This window comes from Cajanus cajan, chromosome 1 (assembly GCF_000230855.2).
Source record: "Cajanus cajan strain Asha chromosome 1, NIPB_CcT2T_4, whole genome shotgun sequence".
NCBI classification, from domain to species: Eukaryota; Viridiplantae; Streptophyta; class Magnoliopsida; order Fabales; family Fabaceae; genus Cajanus; species Cajanus cajan.
The window spans coordinates 2,830,547-2,849,961 of record NC_138517.1 but is presented as its reverse complement, the minus strand read 5'-3'; the positions used below and the strand labels follow the sequence as shown (position 1 = coordinate 2,849,961).

The window sequence follows — 19,415 nt, the reverse complement described above, 5'->3', positions numbered from 1 at the left end:
TACTTAATCTATATATTAAAAATTATTAATTTAACAATTAAATTATTAAAATTCTACGTACATCATAAGTTACCGAATTACTAAGTGAAGTGATATATATATATATATATATATATATATATATATATATATATATATATATATATATATATATATATATATATATATATATAATCAATATCCTTTTCACTTATATAATTAGGGTTCCTTCTCTGATGAAAAAAATTTATAAGGATCCGTTCCAAATTTAATTGACATGACTTATTGTAAACTAACATACGCGTCTTAATTATTGTTTTTTTTTTCTGAAGGTCAAGCTTCTTATAAATTCTTATCATATAGTTTAAAGAAATAAATTTGATGGTAAATTATAATAATATGATTTCATTTTTTTATATTTGAATAAAAAATACACTAGAAAGATAATTTAAAAAACTTACTATTTATGCAAAATGAAGTGAAAAAATATAAACACGAAATTCCCCGATGTCACCCAAAAATAATTGCAAGCCTAAATCAAAAGAATTCCTCAAATTATAAAAAAGAGCATGAATATATTTTTAGTTTCTAATACTATTTATTTATTTCCTCTGAATTCTTTATTTATGTTTAGTTTGTAATTTAACAGAAATAACGTAGTAAAATAATGTAGTTTTAATCCCTCGTCAAGTATCAGTTTTGTAAGTACATGTACTTTGAAATTTTTTAAGAACTAAAAACGAATGAATTTTAAATACTAAAGGCTACAACTATTTTTTTTTTTTGTTGTTGTTAAATGATCAAACATTGAAAATCTACCAATATATTATAAATCTGAATCACCATATTTAAATGAGAATATTTTGGGAACTATTTTCTAATGAAAATAATTTTTAAAAATATTATTGAATGTCATGTGAGTATTTTTGTAGAAGTTATTTTCACCCATATTGTGTCTTATCCTAAATTCTCAATCATATATATTGAGTATTTAATATTTTTTAAAAATTTTGTATTCCTTCCAATATATTTATCAATTTATTTTAAATTTAATTTAATTTAACTTAACAACTAATTCAAAAAAAAAAATTGTTTCTCATTGATATGATTTTTTTTCTAAAAAAATGTCTGAACAATTCAAGTAAATTTTTTTGATGTAAATTGATAGAGTTTGTCTTCCTTATGTTCAACGCGAACTACATGCATAAAGTAAAACATCAATTGAAGGTATAATACATCCGTATCAAAATTCAAACTAAGAACCGTAACACGAATCTGGTTTGCGATAAAATAACGCGATACTAAGTGTCATTAGATTCACCATGTTATGCACTAAAAAATCCATATAGTCTTGGGTTTTAATTTCTTTGAAAAAATTCACAAATTCAAGAACGAACAAAGCAAGAAATTCAATCCCCAAAACACACAATCATGTTCAAGAATTGGGTCTTAAATAGTTAAATCATATAAACAAAGTTCCCGTATCAAATGTAAGCAAATTTTTATAGATAACCATGTAATTCTATTTTTATTTTTATATTTTGCATTATCAAATCTCCAATTGTCATGCATAGTGTGTTACTTCAAAAGTCATATTCAAAATTATTTCTGATTAGTTGACATTATAAAAATTTTTACGAACATGCATGAAAGTTAAACTCATTTTTAAGTTTAACTCTACTTTTTGTTTATTGTTGCATAACATGCTCTCTTGTTTCTGTAAAGAAAAGTATAGTGTTTTAGCATATATCAATTGACATATTCTTGATAATAGCAAAATGATACCCAATACATCCTTAGCTGATACAATTATCCGAGGCAAGAAAAACCAAAGGGAACAAGTTTTTGGATGAGAATGACACATATACTTCTGTTCACAGTTGGAAAAAAATGCTTTATACCCCTCGGAACAACAGAAACTAGTGCAGTAAATCTAAAGGCCAACCTATAACTAACATAATGCTCTATCAAACTTTGCTAATATCCCTACTTGTTGATGCACTAGTGAATTGAGGCTATTATACATGTATTAATTGTATATATGATTCTGCCATAACACCTACATCAATGCATGATGTTTTCATCATGCTTGTACACTTGGCTGAAAAACATTGACTAGCCGTTCCATCGTCTGCAATTGATCATAAGGAGCAATCTGCAACATATGGCAAAAAAACAAAATTAACTATAGATCAAAGTTGGTTAACACTAAACAACTAACAGTTATGGCTTTTGTTCAGAACTGCTTGCTACTTGCTCACTATTACTGGTTGCATCAACTAATATGCTTAAGTCTTGAGCAAAGGAGTAAGGGATATAGTTCTTAAACCAACCAGCTAAAGATAATGACAAGAGGTTTACTAGTAACATACTTTCTAACTCGTTCTTATCAATATACATTCTTTAATTGGTTGGAATTTATTAAAAATCACAAAATGTTGAAAGAGATTTGTTAATTAGGTTGTGGAACTCACAATTTTTTGTGATTTTTAATAAATTTCAACCAATAGAAGTGTTCAAAATAGTGTCTAAGAGTGTGTTACTAGCATTTCTTTTATTACAATTGCCTAAGTACAATGACTATGACTAACAATGGCATAGCATTAAGGTGTCAACACTGAGTCACTGACTAATGTTTGGTCAAACACTTTTAGATTTCAAGCCTATTCCAAACCTTATCCACTAATCAGAAATTATCATACATGACAATTTCTAATTGGTTAATAGTGTATGTACTATTTACTCAATTTGAAGTTTCCATTATCGTTGGGTACTATCACATTTGATGTATATATATTACCTGACTAAAACCATCAGGCCAAGTTATTGAAACTGCATAATTTCCCATTGGCCGAATTTCTTCAGGTTCAATATCTTCAGGAACATCAGTGTACTGTAATTTCTGCTCCCCCGTCCATTCATCCTGTTTTAAATAAAAGTAGCTTCTGATAAGATAGATACCAAAATTGAATATTACACGCAAAAGACCCATGCACACATAAATTAGCCCTTATATATTAAATATGAATATCTATCTTGCATGAGAGTGTTTTTAGAGATTTTTCTTCAATAAAAAGTTTTTTAGGAATTTTTTTAACTTCTTATCTAATTCGATTTTTATTTATCATAACTATTTATAAATTAAATTCAAATATTTTTAAAATAAATTATTAATAAATAAAAATAATATTGTGCTATAATATAAATTATTTATCATAAATCTAAAATATAATTTATATGTTTAAAATATTTATTTATACAAATTTTAAATATGATTTATATATTTAAACATAATACTTATTTGTATATAACTTATTATATATTTTAGTTATAAAATACTTGTATAATTAAATCAAACATTGATTCAGTCACGGTGCAAATTTTCTTTTTAGAAAGCAACATTTTTTCAAAGTATTTGGCATGGACTTTCTGTCACAACTATCCACTCTATCAACCAGCCACTTTGACTTCCAGGTAAGCATGGATGTTAACTTTTTTTTCGGTCCATTGACATAATCCACTCAATATCCCAAAGCTGACAATCATGGCTAATCTGTGGTCAGGGTGTGATATCTGCCAGCCAAACTTATTTTATCACTGCTAGAATCGATTTTTGAGAAAATCAGGTCAATTCCACATATCCTAAAACAGACTTTAGAACCACTAAGTCAAGAGGCATGGTTGCATAAACTTCAACTTCAATCTCAAAGTTTCCCTTTACTTTTCAATTCAAAAACAAAAGTTAACTAGAGTTGAGGGATTCTAGTTTTCTATTTACGAAGAGACTTTTGGCTTTAAGTTTGTTGAGATGACACAGACAATAGATATGACCTAAATAAAGCTTATAAAGGCCTATACAATTCTCGCTTCTGTCCTTCGGGGGCTGAGTAAAGCACAGTCCAAATTCAAGAAACCTTACTGAATTGCAATGACAAATGCGCCATATTGAAATGTCAAAATAATATATTAGCATATAACAATGTACTACTCTAGTACTCTCAATAGTTTGTGTTATACGTGTTATGGATAATGAATAGTTTACCTATGACATTTGAGTTTGTTGTTATGCCAGCCATGCAATAACCTCCAAATCTATCCTTTCATTTTATTATTATCTTTCTTTCTCAACTTTCCAATTTTCATAACTTGTGGATAATCACTTCTGGAATCTTAGTTTACTTCCTATTCCTGCCTAGTTGTTTGACATATTATGTTTCATAATTTCTCCTGCCTGAGCAATATATGGAATGTTAGAAGTTATTGCAGCCACAATATTTGCTATGGTGACAAAAAATAAATAGTTAGCAGTATTCTTATAGAGTTATTCTATCATCCTCGTCGTGTATATTGAAGTTAGCACAATACAAGTTCAGAAATTTTAATTTTAAACTATCACTTCGAAATATTTTGAAAATAAAATTTATCTGTTAATTATCCACATACCACACTCTGAGCTGAGCGATCATTCCGTCTCACTGTTGCAGGATGCAGAAAGAATTCTTCCTTTGAATCTGGTACCTTCACTTTGATTGCCTTGATCGATTTATTATAGGTGACAGCAGTTGAAACTGAATGAAAGTAGAGTAGTTTTCAATCAAATAAAAATCATGAATGCTTAAGAGAAACCGAATATCTAAATTCTGATAAATATAAGGAATAATTTCTGAAGATTATTTCCTTGTTAGTTGTTACAGTTGTACAGCGGTGATTTACATTACATAGACTTGTGCTAATAAGTACTTGCTTAAAATAAAGCTGTATTACTGGAAGCAAATCTGTCCAAATAGAAGGAAATAAAACAAAAAAATTTGAAGAAAACTGAAACAATCTGTCCTAAAATAGTACTACTTTCAATAATGCCCAACAAAATCCATTAGGTATTAGATATCGGGAAGTTCCTAGAGATACTGGTAGGGGTGTACATTGTAGAAAAAAATAAGAGAGACGAGGTAATACTAATGTTGTGGATGAACGTAGCAACTCACTGTGTTTTTTATTGAATAAGAGATGACTTTTAAATAGCCATTTTACAACGTACTGAACTAACAAGAAGATAATAAAATATCTTATCAAATCAAAACTTATCAAAAAACTATCTTATCTAATCTGAAACAAAATAACTCAAAAGATAAATCAAATAATTCCAGATAACTTAAATCGGATATCTCGGATATCTCGGAATCTCTAGAAATTTAAGATTTTCCAACAAAACTCCCCCATAATCTTAAATTTCTCCTTCTTCTTTCATTCCGAGTAACTTTCTTAACTTCTGAAATGTTGTTGTCGGCACTGGTTTTGTAAAGATATCGGCTACCTGCTCTTTACTTCCTACGTGTTCGAGCTCCACGCTTCCTTCTTTCACCTTTTCCCTGATGAAATGAAATCGGACGTCAATGTGCTTGCTTCTTTCGTGATTGATTGGATTCTTGGCTAGCTCGATTGCTGACCTGTTGTCTACTCGGATCAACACTTTCTCAGCTTTCATAATTTCCAGTTTGCTTAGCAAGTTTCTAAGCCAAACTGCATGTTGGACACTCCAAGATGCTGCTACATACTCGGCTTCACACGTTGATAGCATGGTAGTTGAATCGAGATACAAATAATGTATCGGAAGGCTTATTTTTTGAATCGTGAATCGAATCGTATCGTGAATCGTAAGATTCATGATCAATAAAAACATAGTGTATATATATGCATACAAGACATATAAAAATGAAGTCATACATAAATATATAGTAATTAGTAACATATAAACTTCAATACAAACAAAGATACAATTATACAAATAAAAACAGTCTCAAAGCCAAAAGAAATGACTGCACAGTTCAACAACAAAGCCTCCAAAAAAAATCATTGTTGTTGCTAAATATATGCATATACCAAGGACTGATTGCTATTCTAATTCAGCAATATAGCTACCCAAAAAAAATATTAGTGTTGTTGCAGCATAAACTCAGCAACAAGTGGTGCTACTGCCACACAAATTCTGCCACACAAATTCAGTCATATGGCCTCAAAAAATCTATACAAAATGCCCCTATCCAAGATCATTCATCATCCCCAACCCCAAGATCTACATCACTCAAGTCATCTTCATCTTCTAATATCAAAAGTTCTTCTTCTTCATTATCTTCAATTTCATCCTCATCTTCTATTATTGATTTTCCCTTACCAATCTTGGCATTCAAGTTTCTTGGACCTATGTAATCAAAAGAAATAAGAAAATAATAAGGTCTAGTTCTAATTCCAACTTCCAAGTTCTAAACTAACTTTTAAATATAAATAATTACCTCTCTTTCTTTTCTTCTTTGGAGCTCCCTCATCAACACCAAAGCACTCATGTACATCCATCCATGAGGCATCAATAGGCAAGCAAGGATTCTCCTTTTCGGTGATCCATTCATCATCGGATTCAATATCTGACAAACATATGGGATCATAGGTATCTCCATTCTCTTCTCTACTATTTTGCCTCATCTCAAGTTGAAGATTATATTTGACATATACAAGTGCATTTAATCTTTGTTGCTCCAATCGATTTCTTCTCTTAGTATGCACTTGGTCAAATGTACTCCAATTTCTCTCACATCCCGTGGCACTACATGTAAGACTCAAAATTCTCATGGCCACCTTTTGTAACTCTTTACCTCTTCCACCGTAACTCTCCCACCAAAGAGCTACAAAAAAAAATGTATTTATTTTACAAATGTAGTTATTAATTATTATGTATTATGTTTATGATATTAATAAAGAGTAAAAATTAAAGGGATACCCGGTTGTTTCTTATCTCTAGTAGCTATTGCCATGTCCATTCCAAAGATCTCCTTAGCTCCCTTAAACTTTTCAAGTTGTTGATCTATTATAACTCTTGTCCTTATATCCGGAACCATTCTTTGAAAGGTTTCATATAAACCAATTAACACTTCACTATCCGGATTGAAGTTCTTGTCATAATGATACCTAACCAAATAAGAAATAACTTAGCTACTAGGCACAAAGAAAATAGTAGTTCTTAAAATGATAATTATTTTTAAATAATTTACCTAGGATTGAGATAATAGGCAGCTGCATGAAGAGGCCTATGAAGCTGCAGATTCCACCTAGTGTCAATAATCTTCCACACTTTTTTATACCTTGACTCTTGCATTTGAAAGTTTTGAGCAATTTTCTCTTTAGCCCTATCCATTGCTTCATAAATGTATGGTGAGGCTGGCTTTGAATCACCATCTACAAGCCTTAACACTTTCACAAGTGGAATCACGCACTTTAGACAATATGTAATTGATCTCCAAAATCTATCATCACTCAACACTAGGTTCATGACTTGCTTAGCCTCACTTTTACTAGCATGTGGACTAGTAGCCCATTCCTCCGATGCAAACATTGATCTAAGAGCATTCTTTTGTTGTTTAATGCAATTTAGTGTAAGATAAGAAGTTGCAAATCTTGTCACAGCTGGTCTTGCTAATTCCCCTCCATTGGAATATTTTCTATACAAATTAAGGACCCATGTATGCCTATATATGTAGGTAGTAATCTTCTTTGCATTAGCAATGGTATTATAGAATACCGGAAGCTCTCCAATGTCCTCAAGGATTAGATCAAGGCAATGGGCTGCACATGGGGACCAAAATAGTTTGGTTCTCTTCTCCATTAACATTTGTCCAGCAGCCACAAGATTAGAAGCCCCATCCGTCACAACTTGGACTACATGCTCCTCCCCAATTTCTTCAACAATGTTGTCTAACAATTCAAACATTTTTTTCCCATCCTTTATCACATCACTAGTATCAATAGATTTCAAAAAAACAGTCCCACTTGGACTGTTAACAAGAAAATTAGTGAGTGATCTTCCTTTTCCATCCGTCCAACCATCACACATCAAGGTGCATCCCCATTTCTCCCAATCACTTCTATATTTCTCTAAGCTTTTTTGGATGTTGTCAACAGCTTTCTTCAAAAAAGAAACCCTCACCTCATGATAAGTTGGTGGCTTCAAACCTCTCCCATATTCTCCAACAACCTTCAACATTTGAATAAAAAGAGGACTCCTTACCAAATTAAATGGTAATGCATTACCATAAATGCATTTACAAATTTCTTGAATCACAAATTCCCTATCTTTACAAACTTCATTCATTGTCTTTTGTTGGAAAATTTGAAATGTTCCCTCTTTTCCTTTTACTGTCCCATTCTCTATATTCAAGCAATCCTCTTTCTTTTTATCTTTAGTTTCCAAGAGCTTGACAAATATTTCCTTCACATCATCCGGAACACTTGTGCAAGCAATCACATTTTCCTTTGTTCCCGCAAGATGATGTTTCATCCTTGAAATACCACCCCAACAAACATGAGAACAAAACTTACATTTTACTTTGAGTCTATTTGGAGGGATACTATCACAATAGTTCCAAGTGATATCCGGCTCTCTTTTTGAATGACCCATTTTTTAATGGCCTACCAAGTACCAATAAATAGAAACTTAGACAGCAGCAAGAGAGGGAAGTTGTAGAGGGAATAACAAAGAAAAAAAGAGAGAACAAGTGAAGGAATGGACCACAAACAGCAACCCAAACAGCAACAAGAAGGAAGCCCTTACCTTGGAGTCTTGGACCACGAACAGCAACCCAAGCAGCAACAAGAGCAACCCAATCAGCAACAAGAAGGAAGCCCTTACCTTGGACCACGAACAGCAACCCAAACAAACGAAACAGAGAAGTTGGACCACGCAAATGGACCACAAAAAGTGAAACCCACTAAGTGGGTCATGTACAGGGAGTCTAAGCGGGAGTTTCTGTCTCATTTCGTTTTTTTTTTTTTTAAAAAATCATTTTTTTAGGGTTTTTAGAACCGGGTCGTGCGTGACCCGACCCGGTTTCGGGGGTGACCCAAAATGTTCAGAATCGTGCGATTTCTCCTATGAATCGCGATTTTCCGATTCCGAACACGATTCAAGCGATTCGCATACGATTCGTAATCAAAAACGATTCTACATGCGATTCGAATCGCGGAGGCTCTGTATCGTATCGTATCGTACGATACGTATCGCGAATCGTGCGATACTTACTACCATGGTTGATAGAGCTACGATTGGTTGTTTCTTTGATAGCCAAGTGAAAGCCGAGTTTCCCATGAAGAATACGTACCCAGCTGTGCTTTTCCGATCATCCACATCTCCACACCAATCACTGTCCGAGTACCCAATAAGTCGGTAGTTGTCCGACTTAGTGAAACACAGTCCAAGTGACATCGTCCCCTTCACATACCTTAGTATCCTCTTTAATGCTTTCCAATGAGAATACCTCGGATCCTCCATAAAGCGGCTTGCAATTCCCACACTTAGCATCAGGTCGGGTCTTGTACTTGTCAGATACCTTAGACTTCCGATTAGGCTTCGGTACCTGCTTGCATCAACTCTTTCAGCCTCTCCATTTTTAGATAACTTCGTTCCAGGTTCCATGGGAGTAGAAACTGGATTGCAATTCAGCATCTTTGCCTTGCTCAAAATCTCCTCGGCATACCTCTTTTGGGACACAAAAATACCTGTTGCTCTTTGGTCCACCTCTAAACCTAGAAAGTACTCCATGATGCCCAAATCGGTCATCTCAAACTCCCTCTTCATCACTTCTTTAAATTCCTCAACTAGCTCAGCTTTGCTTCCCATGAATATCAAGTCATCCACGTATAGAGCAACGAACAATATATCTCCTTCGCACTTCTTTAAATAGAGAGCATGTTCATACGGACATTGTTCATAACCATTTCTCTTGAAGTAGGTGTCTATTCTCTCATTCCATGCTCGAGGAGCTTGCTTCAAACCGTACAAAGCCTTTTTGAGCTTCAGCACTTTCTTCTCTTCACCTCTCCTCATGTACCCTAGAGGTTGCTCCACGTAGACTTCTTCCTCCAACACCCCATTCAAGAATGCTGACTTCACGTCCATTTGTTGTATCTTCCATCCATGCTGAGCTGCTAAGGACAGTAGTAATCGAATCGTTTCCATCCTTGTCACGGGTGCAAAAACTTCATCATAATCAATGCCTTTCTGCTGTTTATAACCCCTCGCCACAAGACGAGCTTTGTAGCGCTCCACTTCGCCATTTGCATTTGTCTTCCTTTTGTATACCCACTTCAAACCAATTGGCCGAGCTCCTGTGGGTAAATCTGTCAGCTTCCACGTCTCACTCTTCTCAATTGATCCGATCTCCTCATCCATTGCTTTCTTCCATCTCTCATCAAGTACCGCCTCTTCAAACTTTATATCTTCTATTCCTGTCAATAGACACACTACATGTAACTCGTCAGTGGAGTTGTAGATGTCTTGCTCCTTTGCTTTGTACTCGGACGAGCTCGGAAAACTTGTTCTTGAATGCTTTCCGAGTACACACGCTTCACAAAACTTCTTGTCAAACTCATCACCACGCAGTCCGTGTACCAACTCCTTCCTTGATAGCTCGACCAAACCTCCAAAGTTTAAATGCCCAAGACGAGAATGCCTCATTATTGCTTCATCCTTCACGTCCAGCTTTAAACACTTATTTTGAGTGATGTTCAGCTTCAGTTTATACATCCGATTCTTTTTCATCTCCACTCGGGCTATTAAACGATCATGCTTGTCCTTCAAATAAAGCACTCGATCCTTCATCAGAACCGAGTTGCCTTTCTCCATCATCTGCCCCATGCTTAAGATGTTGCTCTTAAGTTCGAGAACGTAGTAGACAATTCTTATTTCTCCAACTCGTCCATCCTTCTGCATAAACTTGATGGTTCCATGCCCTTTTATCGCAACCTTGGAATCATCTCCAAATGACACGAATCCAGCCTTCACCTTGATGAGTTCGTTGAAGAAACTCTCTTCTCCACACATATAATTGCTCGCCCCAGTGTCCAAATACCAGACCGAGTTGTTTAAGCAACTCGAATCAAGCTCGGCTTCTGACTTCTCATCTGAGCTTGGAAGCTCAACTGCTGATCTCTCCACGCAACTCAAGTTTAGCTCATCCTCGGAGGCACAACTCGGACGTAGCTTGGTCTCCGAGCTATGCGTCATCATCAAAATTCCTGCTTCCTCATCCTCTTCTTCTGTGAGAAGATTCTTCTCTTTCTCTTCACTTCGGCTTTTAGCTCGGCAATACTTTGCTATGTGACCGTATTTGCCACAGTTGTAGCAATTTGCCGATCTGCATTCCTTTGCGTAGTGGCCGAGTTTGCCACACTTATAACATTCCACCTCCGACCTTGGCTGACTTCCTTGGCTACGATCACCTCGTCCTTGTCCACCTCCATGATCACCTCGTCCTCTACCTCGTCCTTGATCACCTCGTCCTTTGCCTCGTCCTTGATCACCTCGTCCTTTGCCTCGTCCTTGATCACCTCGTCCTTGTCCACTTGATCTTCGGCCCTGGGTGTTCCGAGTTTCATTCAAATCAAGTTGCGCCTGTAATGCTTGATCAAGTGTATTCTTCATCTTCCTCCTCCTTTGTTCGTGGGCTTCGAGTGACCCAGCGAGCTCTTCCACTGAGAGGACTGACAAGTCCTTTGACTCCTCAATTACGCATGCGATACTCTCGAAATCATCTGTTAATGATCTCAAGATTTTCTCCACAATTCTACTTGCTGGCATTGACTCCCCATTCCTTCCGAGTTGGTTAGCCACCTTCTCCACCCGAGTTATGTACTCGGATACTTGTTCCTTATCCTCCATCTTCAAACACTCAAACTCTCCTCTGAGAGTTTGAAGTCAGATCTGTCTGACACGATGGTTACCTCTGTGCGCAACCTCCAAGATCTTCCATGCTTCCTTTGAAGATGCAGCGTTTGCAATCTTCTCGAAACCTGACTCATCCACGGCATTGTACAAAAAATACAAAGCCGATTTGTCCTTCACTCGTGTCTTTTCCAATGCGGCAATCTGAGCCACAGATTGGTCTTCGTCCTCCTCGGGTTCTTGGAACCCCTTCTCCACTATGTCCCATAGACTTTGGGAACCCAACAGAGTCTTCATCTGTATACACCAATTATCATAATTGGTTTTCTTTGACAGTTGTGGTACGGTCATTCCATTAACAACCTTTGCCATTACTCTCTCTTTCTTCTTTCTTCCCCTTCACAGGCGCACACTGTTTTCCTCTCACACTCGGCACTCAGAGCATAAAGCTCTGATACCAATTTGTAGAAAAAAATAAGAGAGACGAGGTAATACTAATGTTGTGGGTGAACGTAGCAACTCACTGTGTTTTTTATTGAATAAGAGATGGCCTTTAAATAGCCATTTTACAACGTACTGAACTAACAAGAAGATAATAAAATATCTTATCAAATCAAAACTTATCAAAAAACTATCTTATCTAATCTGAAACAAAATAACTCAAAAGATAAATCAAATAATTCCAGATAACTTAAATCGGATATCTCGGATATCTCGGATATCTCGGAATCTCTAGAAATTTAAGATTTTCCAACATACATTGACTTGATTAGTTACGGTTGAAGCACAACCCAAACTTAACCCAACAACTTTTTTATATTCTCTAACTCAACCATCCAAGCTAAAACTCATGAACTGATAAACCCAAACCATATAAAACAAGGTTGGGTAGGGTTGGTTTATAGCATTAGTCAGTCCTTTGCAAGGAACTTTCCCAATTACCACCTATAACATGGCATAGTTGTTAAGCGACTTTTTTAATGACTAATCTTTGTTGGGTGGAACATAACTAGTCACTTTTAGTGACTCTCTCTCTTCTTTCAACCACATTTATTTAATCCACAAGACTTGAATCCGAGAACTTACTGAAGGGGACTAAGTTCAATTATACTCAGATCAACGACTTGTTAGTGCATAATTGTTGAGTTTAATAATGTATATAGTTAATGCATATTTAAAGGAAAAACTGCATATTGTTTCTCTTAGAAGTATAAAATACACTAGTGGGACTAAACATTGATTAACAACTACAAGAGAAAAGGGACTAAAGATTTCAATTACCACACCTACAAGTGAAGAACTAGCTTAAGTATCTTTTTATTAATAGACTTGGTAACAGGCATTTTCTTCTCAAACATCGTCAAGCAGGAATAGAATACCTTGTTGGCGTATTTTGGCACACTGCTGAACCACGCATACTCCTAGATTTTGGAATATCTTGGAAACTTCACCTTGAGGATCAGCCACCACTTCCGGCATTCCACTGTCTCCAGAAGCAGAGAGCTGTGACGATTATTCAAATAAACCTCATTTGTTTCAAATCTTAAATTGCATTAAGGAATACAGCAAGAATATTGAGGGCTTGAGAGATATGTAAACAAAATATCTTTCAAGAACTAAACAAACTCAGTGTGAACTGTATAATTAATGTGTCACCAAACAGTGCTCCCATAAAATTTACAAGCCAGCAAGGACATGCGAACCTATTTCTGGTGATTTACTATTGTCAAAGCATATCAAACACAAAGCCTTGAAAGATCCGGATGAGTATCAAATTTTATAATTTTCCTCTCTTCTGCATGTAATTTGAGCACAGCTTATATCAGGATGGACTACGTTTTGGAGTTTGGATATGCCAAATCATAAACTTTATGCCAGTAAAACTGTTAGATGTTTTTAATGGAGAAGAGAAAGAAAGGAAACAAAGAAGGCAAGTTTTTTTTTTTTTTTTTTTTTTAAACTCAAGATAAGTACTTCTTTACTTTAAAGTTGAATTAACTTTTACTTAATATTTTAAGAAAATAAAAGTAATTATGTTTTTTGACAAGCAATCAAAATATATCAACTTTTCCCTTTTCTTGGTTTGTTCCTCAACAATCATATTTCTAGGTACCATGTATGACACCACTGTTAATGTCATTATCAAGTTAGGATTTTAGTTTCACGAATTTCAGAGAACAATGGATCCAAACACAGTTCAGGATGGGTCGAATAAAAAGACGGGCACACAAGTTTATACCTTTAGGCCTAAGACAGCACAAGTTTAATTATAACTAGGAGGGAAACACATGAGTGGATAGGGAAAGCTAGTTATGGAGGGAAAGTATAGATGTGAGAGAATATAGATCAGATACATTTTCTATATGAGAAAATTTGGAAATAAATAACCAGCATCACACTACAACATTGTAAGGCCGATTCTTGTCCAGTAAGCATGTGTTTGCTAACAAGGATCACAAGTTATAGTATTTGTCTACAGAAGCTATACTTGTTCTAAAATTCCCTTTAGTTTGCTAAGTGCTAACATAATTTGTGTCCTTATTCCTACTCACATGTTGATAGAGGAAAAAAAATTGCTTCTTTGCCATGGTAAAGGTGGCGTGGTTACCAGAATGGAGGTGTTATATATTGCAAAGATAAAGGATAGAAGTTTGGAATTTTTCTGAAACATGAGAATGCTGTTGTAAAATAGCTGATAAAAAAATGAACTTTATGGAGGAAGATCATTTGAAAGACTTTACATGTTCTTTCAGGTTCCCAGTATTTTAAGGAGGGCAAATAACAATTATGCTGTTTCAGGTGGCAGATTTTATTCAATATTGTGATTAAGCGCTGTATCCACTGTACCGTGCATGATTGGAAGTTTTTAATGGAGTGTTGTCTTCAAATCCTATAAGTCTTTAAACTGTGGAAGGTTAAGGATAAATTTTGCTGGTAGTATGAAAGATGTGAGAAAAGAACAGAAAGGTTTGAAGTATATAAGATAGAGTAAAATGAGACATACAGTTGGTCTAATAGGGAGATCAAATAGATGAGGTATTCCAAACTGCTGAACAACCTGCAAGCATAATCAAACTATTAAACACATGCCACAGACAGTACAGAATTGTTTTATATCAAGTATAAAAAATTTGTCTATAATTTTTTTCCCTTAAATATGACAAAAAAGATAAAAAGCTAACAAAGACTATTCATGCCTGAGAACCTGAACCCCTGCCAAATGGGTAATATCGTTTTCCTTCAGCATCAAAATGACACATGTTCTCCACAACAGCAACACAAGGTACCTTATAAATTAACAGGAAAAATAATATATATAAGTATCAAATGAAAATAGTATTAAAAAAAAGTATACTTAAATTATAGTCTGCAAATAATTTTGCAAACTTCTTTTTTAAAAGAAAATTTACCAAACAGAGGAAGGATAAAAAAGTGCAAAACACAAGCATGGGATCGAAAAAATAAAATGGAATAGTTGTTTCTTCAAATTATAGAAGAGCCACCTTAAGTTTTGAAAACATCCGAACTCCTTTTGCAACATCAATGAACGACAGCTTTTGAGGAGTGGTAACAATTACAGCAGCAGTTAATGGTACTACCTAAAGAAATATGCAACCAAAGTCAAATCAAAATGGGCAACTAAAAAGACAATGGCAAACAATTAAAGGATATCTATACAGGCTTCCTAAGTTCAATGAGATCAAACTGGGCCAGATTTTAGCTAAATACTAGCGCAGAAGTAATTGGACAGGCCTAGCACTAATATTTAGCTGAAATTTGAGCCACCTTGATCACCTTTGCACTGAAATCTGGCCAGCTCGGTCACATTTGGATGTTCTGATTAGATTACTGACCAAATGGGATCAAGCAGGTACAATTCCAGTCCTATCACAGCAGTCAAAATGTGATGTGAAACAAGCTAGAGGAATAAAAGAAGTAGAAATTAGAACAATATTTGTCCGCCAGCCCAGAACCTGGCATAATGTGAGTTGAATATCTCCAGTTCCAGGAGGCATGTCAATAATGAGGTAATCCAGCTCACCCCTACATTGTATAGCAAATCAGGACTATATATCAAGATGAACCCATTTGATCTTCAATCTAATTTTTGGAGAGGACTAAAGTATAGATTACTGTATGAATGTAATATTTTAACTCTAATACATGCCTGGGGTGGACCAATAGACTAGAATACTATAAAAAAGTCAGCCTCAACAAAAGCCTTATCCCACAAGGTGACTTGGACAATAATTAGTACAATGCAAAATCCTATAGAAGATGTGGTTTGTTAAGCCAATATAGCACATATTTTTTTCCTCTACTCCCTCCTTAATATTTTTATTTAAATGCTTTTCAGAAATGCGTACCACTCAGTAGTAGTCAGAAGTTGATTAATGACTCCAGAAACCATGGGGCCGCGCATTATTGCACGTCCTTGTCCTGCAAATCCAAAAGAGATCAACTTCACTCCCATGTATTCAGTTGGAATTATGGTCTTCTTCTCTGGATTCTGCAGCAAGGCTCTGATCAATTATGTTTGCAGTACTCAACTAAATATTGAAAATAAATTGGTTTATCAAATCTTACCATTACTAATAGTCGGTTTTCAGGAGAGACCATAGTTGGTAAGCTTGGACCATAAACATCAGCATCAAATATGCCAACTCTAGCACCCATATCAGCCAAAGTGTAAGCAAGGTTTACTGCTACAGTTGATTTTCCCACACCCCCCTGCAAAATTTGACATAGAAGGCATTCATGACATGAAATGCAAATCATGGTAAATAGATTGGTTCAATTCTACCGAGCAAATTTTTTTGGCTTCAAACCGTAGTTGAAACAATATTTTTCAAAAGTATTCTTAAATGCCTTTAATAGAAAATAAAGCAAAAATACTTTTATTTCAGCATGGAAGAGCAGCATTTGGCTTATGTTCCATTAAAAATTAGAGAAATTTCCGGGTGTTATATATAATACTACCATACATTATTAAAATAAAAGTTCTATGTAACTCATTTGGATCCCAGAAATACTCAGGGAAATAAGGGACAAATTTGAGAAAAAAAAACATGGCAAAGAAAGCACCCCAAATTATGGAAAATAACTTGATATAACATGGACAACATATGATGAAGAAAAACCTCCCACAAAGATCAACCTTGCAACTGGACACAGCCACAATATTTGAAATTGTTTGTAGACCTGCTGGAAGTTGCTCAGCATATATAGGTCTTGCTGGTTGTGCAGACATTGTAACTTTTACATTCTTGACCCAAGGGAGCATTGCCACCACTTCATTTGCCTTCTGCTCAAACTGTCATGCATATATATTCATTTATTGTCTCAACAACACATCAGATTTAGGGATGGTAAAATGGAAGATAGATGCAATATTTCATTTGTTATCCCTGCTACGTCAGATATAGCTAACCTACATCAGATATATCTCAAACAATGGCAATTGTGTCATTTACCACGTCCTTGATTGGACATGCTGGTGTGGTGAGCTCTAACCGAAACGATACCTGAGATTCAAAGGAAAAACTTTTAGTAAGAACATTATCATTTACATGTGTGTTGCAGAAAGTTTCAGGCGAGTGCTTTTAAGACCTCTCCTAGAGCTTTATCAATCTGCAGATCTTTAACAAATCCACAAGTAACAATATCTGTTCCAAAGTCAGGATCAATGATCTGAGACAAGGCTTTCAACACATCATCCTCAGCCATTCCAGTTGGTACTGAAGAATCGCCAACTGCATATGTGAAAATCCAAATAATTAAGGCAAGAAGCAACTAAAAGTATATTCCATAATAGACCATTTCTTGGTTATCTGGTGGCTAAACAATTTAAGAGATGTTACTTTTTATGACAAATTTTATGCATGGAAATCTTCAAACTTTTCCAGTATACATCTGCCATCATCTTCAACCAAATACATGAGTCATTAGGCTGTGAACAACTTCATGCGTGTATATTCCTTATAATCTATCACCTGACTGACATGACTTCCATGGACACATCCTTATAACATTTGATACTCAATCTCACTGGTCCTAATCTTCTATGCATTCAAAAATCAATAGTCTAAATCACTTGCTGAATGTGAATATAAACTGATGAAGTGCTCCACAAAAAAAAAGATCCTTTTGAAATTCAATCTAAAATATTTTATGCCTATCCTCGATTACAGCCATAAGTTTCTGAATTTTATTCATATGAAAGATATAAAAATTGAAAAACTTATACATACGTGCGCGCACAAAAGAAAAAAAGTCTTCATCAGATGTCACCTAAGATATCATGAATTAATGCAAAGACAATTCGGGGTGGCTTTTCATAAATATATATATATATATATATATATATATATATATATATTATTTTTTTTTTCATTTATTTATTCATTATATTTTTGGTTAAAAATTGTCTCACCAGCCAAATCTGCCATTGGTAGGGGCATTTACATTGAACTCCCAACCTGATCCCCAACTTTATTATCTGGTTGAAAATACCCATTTCAGAAACAAATTATAATTCACAACATGAAATACTAATATTGACATGGTTTAACAATCATCTCTAAAAACAACACCATGGGGTGAAAGAATATCGATAATTTCTGCTGTCCCCACCTACAAAAGTAAGCTTAAATCTCAAGCTTCATCCTCCGACAAACATCCTATTTTAATTCCTCTACGATGGCAGTAAATTAATTTTTTTTTTTATCTTATGCTGCCAGCTTTCTCCAACCACTCATATGTACACAACCAGCAGAAGAAAAAAACTACATTTATTGACAAAATAATTATGTGAATCTAGAGCCATTTCACCCTCAATATAGAAGCGTGAAGTTCTGCTTCTCAATTGTCACATCAATCCTGATAGGATTTGATAACATTTCCATTATCCATACTCTCTAAATCCATAACCACAATGATATTCATTATGCCCACATCCTTGTCCAAAAAACTTCAAGTAAATTTCAAAACTTCTGCACACATTTGAGGTGAATGAGCATAATTAAGCACCTTCCATGCACAGAAAAGGAATCAAATTTACCTTCAACAGAAGCAGCTCTGGAGGTGACCCTTTTATGGGGGGTCCAAAGTAAACGATGGATCCTTTGGGAGTGAAGAGAAAAATGAAGGGTGGAAAAAGGTGAAGAATTTACACTCACAGAAGGAAGCAAACCTGCAAGAAGAAAGAAAGAAAGAAGGTGTGATGAGCATGATATGATGTGAAAGGGGTGTTACAGTGTGGTGTATGTGAAGAATCAGTGGCACACCCCATGTTAGTTGTGGTGCTTTTGAGCTTTGGATAGAAAGGTGTGGAGAAGATGGAGCATGAAGAACTTGCATTGTGTATGTGAGTGAGGGAGAGATAGATTGAGGTAAGTGACAGTTTGTGAACCTCATGTTTCAGTTGCTAGTTGCTACTATTATATAACATTTCTTTTATTTTATTTTGCAAAATTGAAATTGAAATTCAATCTGTTTTCTCAGCCAAAAATATTATATATATACAAAATGCGAAATTGGTTTAGCATTTGCTGTTGGTCTATGGGCTAGGCCCATGGGCCATGGCTGGTCCGAATTATCTAAATGTGGGATTTTTCATTTCTTTTCTTTTCTTTTTTAGAAATACCATAAACACTTTCTCTAATATTTATTCTTTTCTATTAGTATCTAAATATCACATATTTTAGTAAATCTGATTAGTCATTTAACG

General features: G+C 34.8%; 2 protein-coding genes across 3 annotated transcripts; both read right to left on the bottom strand.

The window, feature by feature from the left end:
* Positions 1–1,716: 1,716 nt before the first annotated feature.
* HCF101 (ATP binding protein) lies at positions 1,717–19,130 on the bottom strand. The gene is made up of 15 exons (XM_083072787.1): positions 18,973–19,130; positions 18,747–18,878; positions 17,297–17,439; positions 17,161–17,211; positions 16,845–17,000; positions 16,274–16,417; positions 16,054–16,196; positions 15,661–15,730; positions 15,190–15,285; positions 14,884–14,973; positions 14,691–14,744; positions 13,066–13,189; positions 4,423–4,547; positions 2,780–2,902; positions 1,717–2,134 (listed from the first exon to the last, which is right to left on the bottom strand). Exons 1-15 carry the CDS (start codon positions 19,100–19,102, stop codon positions 2,063–2,065), a joined length of 1,653 nt encoding a protein of 550 aa, XP_082928913.1. The 5' UTR covers positions 19,103–19,130; the 3' UTR covers positions 1,717–2,062.
* LOC145956909 (uncharacterized) lies at positions 4,601–8,910 on the bottom strand. 2 transcript variants are annotated; one of them, XR_014433292.1, is made up of 5 exons: positions 7,023–8,910; positions 6,752–6,939; positions 6,270–6,656; positions 5,427–6,178; positions 4,601–5,348 (listed from the first exon to the last, which is right to left on the bottom strand). XR_014433292.1 is itself a non-coding variant. In XM_083072784.1 (4 exons), the coding sequence occupies exons 1-4, from the start codon at positions 8,423–8,425 to the stop codon at positions 6,027–6,029; spliced, it is 2,130 nt and encodes a 709-aa protein (XP_082928910.1). In that variant the 5' UTR covers positions 8,426–8,910; the 3' UTR covers positions 4,601–6,026. The 2 variants fall into 2 exon arrangements, 1 of the variants encoding a protein (XP_082928910.1); XM_083072784.1 differs by having other exon boundaries at positions 4,601–6,178.
* Positions 19,131–19,415: the final 285 nt, after the last annotated feature.

Bases quoted from the DNA above. Each gene is read 5' to 3' on its own strand.
- LOC145956909 (XM_083072784.1), bottom strand. From the start codon at position 8,425: ATGGGTCATTCAAAAAGAGAGCCGGATATCACTTGGAACTATTGTGAT. The intron at 6,940-7,022 runs GTAAATTATTTA...TTATTTGGTTAG, and splicing joins GCCTATTATCTCAATCCTAG to GTATCATTATGACAAGAACT. The intron at 6,657-6,751 runs GTATCCCTTTAA...TTTTTTTTGTAG, and splicing joins TAGAGATAAGAAACAACCGG to CTCTTTGGTGGGAGAGTTAC.
- HCF101 (XM_083072787.1), bottom strand. From the start codon at position 19,102: ATGAGGTTCACAAACTGTCACTTACCTCAATCTATCTCTCCCTCACTC. The intron at 17,440-18,746 runs GTAAATTTGATT...TCACATATGCAG, and splicing joins CAGAGCTGCTTCTGTTGAAG to TTGGCGATTCTTCAGTACCA. The intron at 13,190-14,690 runs GTATGTCTCATT...TAATCGTCACAG, and splicing joins ATCTCCCTATTAGACCAACT to CTCTCTGCTTCTGGAGACAG.